This window comes from Antedon mediterranea, chromosome 9, assembly GCF_964355755.1.
Source record: "Antedon mediterranea chromosome 9, ecAntMedi1.1, whole genome shotgun sequence".
Taxonomy (NCBI): domain Eukaryota; kingdom Metazoa; phylum Echinodermata; class Crinoidea; order Comatulida; family Antedonidae; genus Antedon; species Antedon mediterranea.
The window spans coordinates 22,607,533-22,618,912 of NC_092678.1; the positions used below are offsets into that span (position 1 = coordinate 22,607,533).

Consider the following 11,380-nt stretch of genomic DNA (forward strand, 5'->3'; position numbering starts at 1 on the left):
AAAATATAAAAATATAAATATAGGCATATATTTTTTATTATATATTTGTAACATATGTGTTTCCAATTTACTACAATATTTTATGCGCGCGCAATCGAAACGTACCAGGGAACCAGGAATGTAGGTCAATGACCTGCACACAGTTGGAGATCAAATAACGATGCCGCGCACATGGTGTAATATGCAGGCCGGCTTACGTCATTTAGTTTGTATCTTCAGCGAGAGAAGGAAGTTTTTCAACAAACGTGCGATAAAAAACAGAAGCGAGGTATGTAATATATTATTTTAAAAAGGTAAATAATATTAATTATAATCATTATTAGCATCATGGCATAACAAAATAATGTACTGTACATATTTAGCAGGCCTCAAGCCTAGGCTAGCTACTAGCTAGGCTGGATATTTTAGGCGTATTTTAATTTGCAGCTCGGATCGTCGTCCAGGCTAGCGAACCTCACAATAGGGGATTACCCTACAATGGTTTTATCAATGAATAGCGAACAGGAATGTTTTATATTATACTTAGCATAGGTAGGTCAGATTACAATCTGTTCTGATAAATAATTTGTTTCCTTATAAATATAATTCTTATATTCCCTTGGTGCAGTTACCCCCCCCCCCCCCCCCTAGTATTAATTAATTATTACTATTAATTATACTAGTAGACCTATCATCTTCTATCAGTAGAGTAGTAGTACGTTATTCATCTCGTCTGTGCTTTTTTAATCCGATTTTTTTTTATTTATTTCAGCAGCAGAATGGATATAGTCTGCAAGTTGATGCTGTTGTTCTGCCTGGTCTGTGAGGCTTTTGGAGCAACCCACATTCCTCTAACCCTGGGCACCACGACAGCTCCACAAACCGTACCATGCAATCAATATACGTACTACTCTATAGAAGTCACGGACCCTTGCAAAGATCTCAGGATAAATGTACGTTTTTTTCTGTTTTATAAATGATGCATTATTCTCAAGAGAATGATCAAATAAAGTTAAATAATTCTTCATTAAATTTGTAATCTACTATTATTACTATTCACTATAATATCTCTATATTATTATATATATAAAATTCAATAAAAACAGGCAATTATGCAAAATCATTTATACAGCAATTTTGATAATTTAATAAATTTGGATGATATTTTTATAACAAAATTACATAGATTTGAATGAGGATGAAACAGTTTAATTTTAAAAGTATTTTCTTGTTAACAGAAGCATGTCCTTGCTCTCTTTAAACTTTTTTATTGTGAAGTTATAAAACAAAGCAACTTCAAAAACACTGATTCAAAAAATAGAGTGAATTGCTGTTTCATGCAAATCTCTATTCATATTCTTGCTATTGTGGCTTGCTATTCCTGCATTATATCTAACAATGTAGTTGTCCATGCCTGAATATTACGGCTGACTACTTTCTTTTCAACCAGCTTTAAATTTCTTCAACAACAAGAGTCTAAATGAAATTTAAGAAATATACATTTACTACTATGTAAAATGATAGCGCCTTTGAGCATGTTTTGTCATGAAAAGGGGGCTATATAAATGTGGTATATTATTATTACATAAATAACAGTTTAAACATTTTATTTAACCATTTTTATATAATAGCTCGATGTTCTAGAAGGAGAACCAAACTTGTATGTGTCCCGCGGCAACACAAAATTTCCTGATGAGATGAGCCTAGCATGGACATCGTATAACTGGGGGTCGGAGAGTCTGACCATTTCCAGTTGGGATCCAGAGTTTTCCATTGGTACCTTCTATATTGGTACACATGCCTACTGTGGAACAGATGTACCAACTGGATTCACAGGTAATGATTGACTGTATTGAGTTTGAATTATCTAGAGGGCGCTAAGTTGGCGATACCCTATACCACATGTTGGTGAGAAATAGGTAGAAAGGTGGGGGGGGGGGGGCGGGGTTGTGTCTGTGACAAAGTTGTGTTCAACCGAAAAAAGAAAGTTAGTAGCCTGGGGGCCCATAGCTGACATGTTGTTAAAAAAAATCTCCAAGTAATTTTAGTGCTTTGTGGGATAAGCAGAGTCCCACAAAGAGGCTGCACTCAATATACTTTGGGTCGCAGATGGGCCTCCTTGCACCGATAAAAGAAGCATTAATATAATATTTGACCTTGATATTGGACATCTAAAGCAATGCTTGTGTGTGTGTCTGGTGTATTCTAATAATACCAGTTATTTTGTATGGAGCGAACTTAGCCTAATAATAACAACAAGATTCAGTGGATGATGTTTCCAAAACTTCTGTAAAAGGCTTTTGTTATATGTTAATTTAAGAAACATATGTTTCCTGTAATATATTCTATCATTCTCACTTCCGTATATATATTCATATGATATAAAAAATAACTGCTTTATATTTTGAAGATGCAAAGTTCACTCTGCTGGTTCAGTCTGTTGAAACTGAACACCCAAGTGATGAAATCGTAGTAGACGGGAAAAAAAATGCTAACATTTCTGCAAACGATTATACATATTATCGATTCTGTGTTCCAACAACATGTCAATATATTGAGGTGAAATTAGAGAACTGTATTGACCCAGAAGAATGTCCTACCAGTTACGCTTGGCCGGAGTTGTTAGTCTCGCGCTCCATCGTCAACCCAACCATCAAAGACCATGCTTGGAAATTAGCCTCTATCGAAAGACGTAGCGTTTATCTTCATCCCGACGACAAGGAATTTTATGCCGGGCACTACTTTATCGGGGTGTATGGTTGGTGTACGCCACAAGAACACTGCACAGACAATAGCACGTGTGGGCCGTGCCAATACGCTGAAAATCATCCATATTCTGTGTCGGTTCTTACGACTGACGTAGAAAATACTTGTGTGTCCAAAGGAGCCTTGCAACTTTGTGAAGTTAAAGATGACACAGGTGCAAGTAATGCTAATGAGTATGTCACATGGCTCATAACATTTGCATTATTCTCATGTGTCCTTCTGTAAAAAAATAATTGTGTGAAAAATTAGAAATTCACTTTACTATTTATTATGGCCATATAGTACTTGATTCTTGATGTGTTACTCCAGTAAAATGAATACTGCAGTAAAAAGAAGTAGCCCTACAGGTTTTATGATTTATTTTACAATTATTCTGATCATAGATAATCAATATTAACAGTACTTTGATTTTTTTTAGAATGTTTTAACCACATTTTTGATTAATTTGGTTTAAAAAAGTAATGGATAACTAATAAGTACTAAGTACTTAATTATATAAATTAGAAGCAGCTTTAATTAGTAATTTAAAGTTGATTAATTTTAATCTATGCAATGTAGTATAGATGCAATAGTGACTTAGTTTGTAACTCTATTAAGGGGACAGCTTGAGGACCAAACAAACTGTCCCTTTAATGAGTGGCCCTGCTTAGGTTTGCTGTTACCTTTGAATCATGTATACAGTACTTTGAAACAAAAATTACAGTAAGAAATAGTGTATCCCATACTTGGTGAAAAGCCCACCATTTGTATGTATTTGTTTATTGACAGACCTTGTACCTTATAATAGACTGTATACTGTAAGCAGTCTCCCTCAATTTCATTTATGTGTGTATAACATATGGAATGCAATGAAGTATGTGTATCTTATGCAATAATAGGGCCTATAGTAATTTGAGGTTGAGGTAGGAATTAGACAGTTATTGGTTGGTCCCAAATTGGATGGTTAGGTATTTAATTTGTGTTGTATGGTAGCATAAAGATATTATTTATATTTCTTAATGATAGTAAATAAACCTCGACAGGGGTGTGGCCCTGTAGGAGGGTCTGGACAATAAATATGTGTTTTTGTTAGTATGGTTTTTTTGTTTCCTGTCTCTTTTTTTTGGAAGGTATATAAAAAAAAATTTCTTTTTTTTAATTCGGCTTCAAGAAATTGCGGTAAAAATCGATTTGATTTTCTCTATCGATATATTTTGTACTAAAATTATGTTTTAAAAGCCATTTTCATGATTTGAAATTATGACGTCATCTTACCGCACTCTTTCGGAAAACTCGAGCGAACAGGAAAATTAACGGTGTGACACCCGGCCGGTTTTTGTGTGTCGTCGTTGATGTGGTGTACGCCAACTTGGCTTGACTGACGTGGCAGAGAGGATTGAATAAGTGTTTATATTGTATATTGTACAGAAATCAACCATAATTAGCGTTTTTTGAAGATTGTATATCAACTCTAACTAATAAATATCAACATGGGGTTAACCGTTTCAGGTTTATTTAATCGGCTATTTGGCAAAAAACAAATGAGGATATTGATGGGTAAGGAAATCGTAGGCTGTTGTTACCTGTTCTGTTGTGTAATTCGTTATTTGTACGGAGGAGGCTGGTAGAAGAAAGGGTGATACGGCGTGGGGTTTTAAACTCTGGCGTAGGCTCAATAGTCGGAGGAACAACTAGGCCGAGGCCTATTATTATTTTCATTTACAAAATTGACCACGGCCAGTAGTAGTAGTAGGGCAGAACAGATAGAGAGGGGATTTATTTTAGCACGGACCTACTACTATAGGCCTATTTCTATTTTTATTATAATTTATAATTATATGGTTTTAGAAAAGTGGTTATTATTCGGTTATTGCGAAACCACTACTGCATTTTCTATAGTCCAGCTGTAAATACTATTAAATAGGCCTACAAATACTATATATTTGTACCATAAAAATACATTCTGGACAGTGTAAGATACCTTTTATACAGCGTACAAGAAACAATGAATGGATAAAGTTGTATTTATATAAAGGCATCAAATAATTTAATATTATAATTTTTATTTCAAGTTGGACTTGATGCAGCTGGAAAAACCACAATCCTTTACAAACTGAAACTTGGAGAAATTGTCACCACCATTCCAACAATTGGCAAGTATTTTATTTTACTAGCGAGTTAAAATTAGTTGAATTCCTTGTCCTTCTACTATTTATTACCCTATCCTTCAGACACAAACAAGTACTACCACTGACTGACTATCTTTTGGTGTGCTAATCGGTGCCATTTTAAGTTATGGGTGCCACAGATTAAAAGCTGTGCTTCTTGTGGTTATCCTGTTTTTCACACTTTATTGTACTTTATTAATATTATCTTCTTTTGATATTTTTATGAATTTTATGTGGAAAATAAAGAATACTCAATCAATCAATCAATGGTAGTGTTTTGCTTTCCCCTAAACTCATTACCATGTATAAGACTGTATTTTGTATTCTTCCAATGGGTATATATTTTTATTTATTTTTTTCCATCATTCAGGATTTAATGTTGAAACCGTAGAATACAAGAATATAAGTTTCACTGTATGGGACGTCGGCGGTCAGGATAAAATTAGACCACTCTGGAGACATTACTTTCAAAATACACAAGTAAGATTTTAATAAAGTATTTAGTCTTGAGAAATACAGTAAGTGATCTAAGGCAGGGAAACCCAGTTTTATTTCAGCACGCGCTGAAGCCTTGGGATATCTAAAAGTAGCCATGTTATTTGTTCTACTGTACTGTACTACCCATCATTACCTCTGTTGTTAATCCCACCTCCTATATTTTCTCTATTACAACAGTACTAAAATGTTTTGAAATGCACTAAGTTATTCAAGCCTATAGCCACCATTTTTACAGAAGGGGTAAAAATGAATTTCTATATATATTTTAAGTAAATGACAATAAATGGAAGTAATTTTCCGCTGATAGACGAATGAAGCTGCCAGGCTATAGACATTCATCATCCCCTCATCATTAGTGGTCCCCTCCCCAGCTTGCCAGGCTATAGACATTCATCATCCCCTCATCATTAGTGGTCCCCTCCCCAGCTTGCCAGGCTATAGACATTCATCATCCCCTCATCATTAGTGGTCCCCTCCCCAGCTTGCCAGGCTATAGACATTCATCATCCCCTCATCATTAGTGGTCCCCTCTCCAGCTTGCCAGGCTATAGACATTCATCATCCCCTCATCATTAGTGGTCCCCTCCCCAGCTTGCCAGGCTATAGACATTCATCATCCCCTCATCATTAGTGGCCCCCTCCCCAGCTTGCCAGGCTATAGACATTCATCATCCCCTCATCATTAGTGGTCCCCTCCCCAGCTTGCCAGGCTATAGACATTCATCATCCCCTCATCATTAGTGGTCCCCTCTCCAGCTTGCCAGGCTATAGACATTCATCATCCCCTCATCATTAGTGGTCCCCTTCCCAGCTTGCCAGGCTATAGACATTCATCATCCCCTCATCATTAGTGGTCCCCTCCCCAGCTTGCCAGGCTATAGACATTCATCATCCCCTCATCATTAGTGGTCCCCTCCCCAGCTTGCCAGGCTATAGACATTCATCATCCCCTCATCATTAGTGGTCCCCTTCCCAGCTTGCCAGGCTATAGACATTCATCATCCCCTCATCATTAGTGGTCCCCTCCCCAGCTTGCCAGGCTATAGACATTCATCATCCCCTCATCATTAGTGGTCCCCTCTCCAGCTTGCCAGGCTATAGACATTCATCATCCCCTCATCATTAGTGGTCCCCTTCCCAGCTTGCCAGGCTATAGACATTCATCATCCCCTCATCATTAGTGGTCCCCTCCCCAGCTTGCCAGGCTATAGACATTCATCATCCCCTCATCATTAGTGGTCCCCTTCCCAGCTTGCCAGGCTATAGACATTCATCATCCCCTCATCATTAGTGGTCCCCTCCCCAGCTTGCCAGGCTATAGACATTCATCATCCCCTCATCATTAGTGGTCCCCTTCCCAGCTTGCCAGGCTATAGACATTCATCATCCCCTCATCATTAGTGGTCCCCTCTCCAGCTTGCCAGGCTATAGACATTCATCATCCCCTCATCATTAGTGGTCCCCTCTCCAGCTTGCCAGGCTATAGACATTCATCATCCCCTCATCATTAGTGGTCCCCTTCCCAGCTTGCCAGGCTATAGACATTCATCATCCCCTCATCATTAGTGGTCCCCTCCCCAGCTTGCCAGGCTATAGACATTCATCATCCCCTCAAGCTCATCATTAGTGGTCCCCTCTCCAGCTTGCCAGGCTATAGACATTCATCATCCCCTCATCATTAGTGGTCCCCTCTCCAGCTTGCCAGGCTATAGACATTCATCATCCCCTCATCATTAGTGGTCCCCTCTCCAGCTTGCCAGGCTATAGACATTCATCATCCCCTCATCATTAGTGGTCCCCTCCCCAGCTTGCCAGGCTATAGACATTCATCATCCCCTCATCATTAGTGGTCCCCTCTCCAGCTTGCCAGGCTATAGACATTCATCATCCCCTCATCATTAGTGGTCCCCTCCCCAGCTTGCCAGGCTATAGACATTCATCATCCCCTCATCATTAGTGGTCCCCTCCCCAGCTTGCCAGGCTATAGACATTCATCATCCCCTCATCATTAGTGGTCCCCTCCCCAGCTTGCCAGGCTATAAACATTCATCATCCCCTCATCATTAGTGGTCCCCTCCCCAGCTTGCCAGGCTATAGACATTCATCATCCCCTCATCATTAGTGGTCCCCTCCCCAGCTTCGCGCTTGCAATTTATTTATGTATATATATAAGCTACTGTATCTATATATAAATTTACGTAAGGGCAAAATTCGGTGAATCGCGCCTTACTTTTAGAATTTTTACTCGATGGTATATAAAGTTGGTTCGTACTTTCGGTACTGATTTTAACCACCTGATGTAACCCTGTTTACTAATTAAATTAAGTTAGATAATTAGTTATTGACGATTAAAACGAATTTAGGTTCAACGATTTGCCCCAAATAGGGGTGTTTTCCGATCGTGGTATACACTGTCTAATGGATGTCCGTCTTGAAAAATACCCGCCACAAAAATGCGAGGAGGCTTCGCATTTTCCTATCTCCTCCTACGATAATTGTTTTTAATAGCTGAAAACCGGTTGAACAGCTCGAGTACAGTATCATAATGTTGAAGACAGGCCGATTTTCTTAAAAAAATACTATTTTGATAGATTTAATATACGTTTATGCAAATGTATTGATTTGAAATGAATGGAACATTCCAATCTCTGTTCCACAAGTGTCTATTCCCTCAGGCGTCGTAAAGGCAGGTACTGTATACTCATAACAGAAATTCGATCCATTTTTGTTTTAATCTGTGCTGCAGAGGTTGGATATAGATTTTTTCTAACGGATAATGAGCTAGCGTTTTCAGTCGCCGTATATTATGTACAAATCTTTATTATTGCAGTTAAACCACCCACGTGACATCATCACCCTTCCCTCACTGGCATGAGTAGCGTTGTAAAGCCAGTAGAGGATAGGCCTATGGTGCATCACATGCCCTAAACGCAGAACAACTTTGGTGGGTAGGGTTAGGAACCAACTTAAGTATGAATTGGCTCTAAGAAACAATTGAAAACCATTAGGCCAACTAATTAAGTTGAGTTAGATGATTTAATATTTATTGACGATTAAATCCAATTTATGATTTGCCACGAATAGGGGTGGTTTTCACAAATTGTTTTACATTATTATTACATATTATACACGTCGTAGTGATGTATCGTTACATGTACTATACTATTTCAATCGACTAGGACGGTGATAGTTTCAACAAAGTATTACATCGCAATGTTTTACTGTGTTTAGTGGTATATTATTTGTAAAACATGAAAACAATTAATATTTCGTTACTACATGGATAAAGAATATATTTAAAAATTGTTCCTCTTTGCACCCATCCTCTTTCCCATCCCTCAACCCTAATGTTACATAAAAAACACAAATTAAGTTTGTTTAAATTTGACTTAAACAATTGGTCTCATTTTGTGACAAGTTTCTCTTTCGGAAGTAATTCCCAGGGTGCTAATAATTTTAGTTCAGTACATAAATCACAGTGTCTATTTATTCGTTCCTGTAAACGACATGTATTACTGTCCTGCGGTACGTACATTTGAAATCGCCAGTTTTTTAACGCTGAAATTATTATGTATTCGAGAACCATCTGTGGGCACGACCTAGATGGTACGCGAGCGAAGCGAGCGTACCATCTAGTTACCTTAATTATTCATTTCTATACTTTCACTATATTATATACTGTCTGTTTTGCAGGGTCTCATTTTTGTAGTTGATAGCAACGATAGGGAAAGGATAGAGGAAGCTAACGAGGAGTTAACAAGGATGCTGAATGAGGACGAATTAAGAGACGCAATTGTTCTAGTATTTGCCAATAAGCAGGATCTACCGAACGCCTTTTCAATATCGGAAATTACAGAAAGACTTGGACTTACCAGTTTAAAAGGCAGAGAAGTATGTTTTCTTTTTTAGTTTGTTAACTGTAGACCTACTTACCTCACCAGACAAAGGATCCGTAAATTCCAAATTGACCTTAAGTTCGCCCACTAGGCCTAGAAAAGTACACACTTTTAAGGAACGGAAATTGCACAGAAAACAATGCATTATTTGACGTATTAAGTTGCCAAAAATGTGTGGGTCATTTAATGTGTACATAAAATCCAAGGCACTTGAAATTTAGGTTATATCAACCATTTTGGTATAGTGATATAGTACTGTATGATGGTATGCTTAATCCAGGCTAAGAGAACCATATCATTTTAAACACTTTCTAAAGTTGTCTTCTTTTTTTTCAGTGGTACGTCCAAAGTGCGTGTGCAACAAACGGCACCGGACTTTACGAAGGTCTTGATTGGCTGTCAAACAAAATGGCGACATAAAGAAGACCCGAAAGTTGGCTGACGGCGTTTAAGCACATGTTTTGTTTCTCATCGAGTGTTATCCTCAAAAGAACGAAACACAAAACAGAAATATTAAGACAATATTACTGAAAAAAGACAATTATAATACTGTAGCTTCATGACTTGAATACATTGTCTTTTTATTCAAACGTTTTTGTATTAACTTGATGTTTTTTTTATTTTGGGTTGGGTTTATTTTCTTTATGCTATAATATATATATATATATAAATACAAGATTATCTGCTAAAATTTGTAATGAATGTATTAAGGATGAATTTACACAGGTGCCGCCAAAGTGGGTTGGGTTGAAACAGCCCTGTAATGTTCTCAAAACATAAAGATATTCATATTTTGTCTTATTCAAGTGAATTGAAGAATACAGAAAATATGTTGATGTTCGTGTACAGCGTATTCAATTTCTGCATGCTATTTATTAAGACATTTTTCAGGAATCTCAAACCCAAACACGATTTTCATTTTTATCCCCTTTTAAAAATTCTGGCGACGCCCATGATTGCATCCTAGCCACGCCCATGAGTGCATCTTGGCCGCGCCCATGATTGCATCCTAGCCATGCCCATGATTGTTTTAAGATTTTGTCCTGTTTTATTGATGTCCGCTCTGTAAATGTTGAAATAGTGATGCGATTTAAATAAAAGCAAATGTTAATATTCCAAAAATTCCCAAAAATATTGTATTTTTTACATTATTTAACCATTGTAGTTTGTACTTTCATTTAGTGTTAATTTTTGTTGGTAGACTTTTTGACTGTTGTCTATAGAGGGCTCACTTTAAATATTTTATCTTGAATTTTGTATGCAGAAACCTTTCTATAATAAATAATAGTATGTTGATACATAATTATTAAATATTAATATTCCTAATAGTACGTATATAAAATTGATAATAATATTAATATTTACAACATTTTATATATAAATTTATATATTCCCCACCACTTTTTAATTTGAAGACCTTTATTGAGGAAAAAAAACATGTAACCCTTAGATTTTAAACCACTACAAAACATTTTAGCAGTATTGATAAAAAAAAAAACAGTTATTGACACCAGCTGTGAACTACTCTATCATGTATATGCATTTGCTATTTATTTACCTCAATTTATTCAATAATGCTAAACTGTTCTTACCCCAAATTTAGTTACTTGTTGAAATTATTTTTCTGTATATTAATTACATAACAATTATATAATCTTCTTTTCAAGCTCTAGTTATATCATCTCAATAACAGAATAAATAATTGAAAATAAAATTCGATATTTTGTTGCTTAGTTTTCTGTACACATTATGCTCACAGTGAATCATTTCATTTAAGAAAGTTGGAATTTCTTATTTATAAAATAGTATCACGAATTTTCATTTACAGCATTGCATTTTAATTATACACATTTTTAATATAATATATACTTCGCGTTATCACCGATGTTTCCCAATGTTCTGTAATTAAATTTAAATCTGACCGAGTTGTAGCAGTCTTTATTTTGAGCGGAAGGAGTATGGCACACTTTTCCAGTGTCGTGAATAAACGACCAACATTGTATTTACCAAATTGTACAAGTTAATATAATTTTAAATCAATAAATATCTGAAATAGTCACTGTTTATTTGAGAATTTAATTTTGGAAAATGTTA

At 36.4% G+C, this 11,380-nt stretch overlaps 3 protein-coding genes across 3 annotated transcripts in view; 2 read left to right on the forward strand and 1 right to left on the reverse strand.

Annotated features, from left to right (window-relative positions):
* The window catches only part of LOC140059445 (uncharacterized), a 146,610-nt gene that overhangs the window by 71,615 nt on the left and 63,615 nt on the right, over positions 1-11,380 (reverse strand). The gene's annotated exons all lie outside the window — the stretch shown is intronic.
* Positions 173-3,825, forward strand: LOC140058645 (uncharacterized). Its single transcript, XM_072104338.1, has 4 exons — positions 173-268; positions 752-932; positions 1,611-1,815; positions 2,390-3,825. Exons 2-4 carry the CDS (start codon positions 759-761, stop codon positions 2,968-2,970), a joined length of 960 nt encoding a protein of 319 aa, XP_071960439.1. The 5' UTR covers positions 173-268; positions 752-758; the 3' UTR covers positions 2,971-3,825.
* Positions 4,052-11,000, forward strand: LOC140059446 (ADP-ribosylation factor 4). Its single transcript, XM_072105375.1, has 5 exons — positions 4,052-4,281; positions 4,797-4,877; positions 5,263-5,372; positions 9,084-9,281; positions 9,623-11,000. The coding sequence occupies exons 1-5, from the start codon at positions 4,215-4,217 to the stop codon at positions 9,704-9,706; spliced, it is 540 nt and encodes a 179-aa protein (XP_071961476.1). The 5' UTR covers positions 4,052-4,214; the 3' UTR covers positions 9,707-11,000.

Bases quoted from the DNA above. Each gene is read 5' to 3' on its own strand.
- LOC140058645 (XM_072104338.1), top strand. From the start codon at position 759: ATGGATATAGTCTGCAAGTTGATGCTGTTGTTCTGCCTGGTCTGTGAG. The intron at 933-1,610 runs GTACGTTTTTTT...TTTATATAATAG, and splicing joins GCAAAGATCTCAGGATAAAT to CTCGATGTTCTAGAAGGAGA. The intron at 1,816-2,389 runs GTAATGATTGAC...TATATTTTGAAG, and splicing joins TGTACCAACTGGATTCACAG to ATGCAAAGTTCACTCTGCTG.
- LOC140059446 (XM_072105375.1), top strand. From the start codon at position 4,215: ATGGGGTTAACCGTTTCAGGTTTATTTAATCGGCTATTTGGCAAAAAA. The intron at 4,282-4,796 runs GTAAGGAAATCG...TTTTATTTCAAG, and splicing joins ACAAATGAGGATATTGATGG to TTGGACTTGATGCAGCTGGA. The intron at 9,282-9,622 runs GTATGTTTTCTT...CTTTTTTTTCAG, and splicing joins CCAGTTTAAAAGGCAGAGAA to TGGTACGTCCAAAGTGCGTG.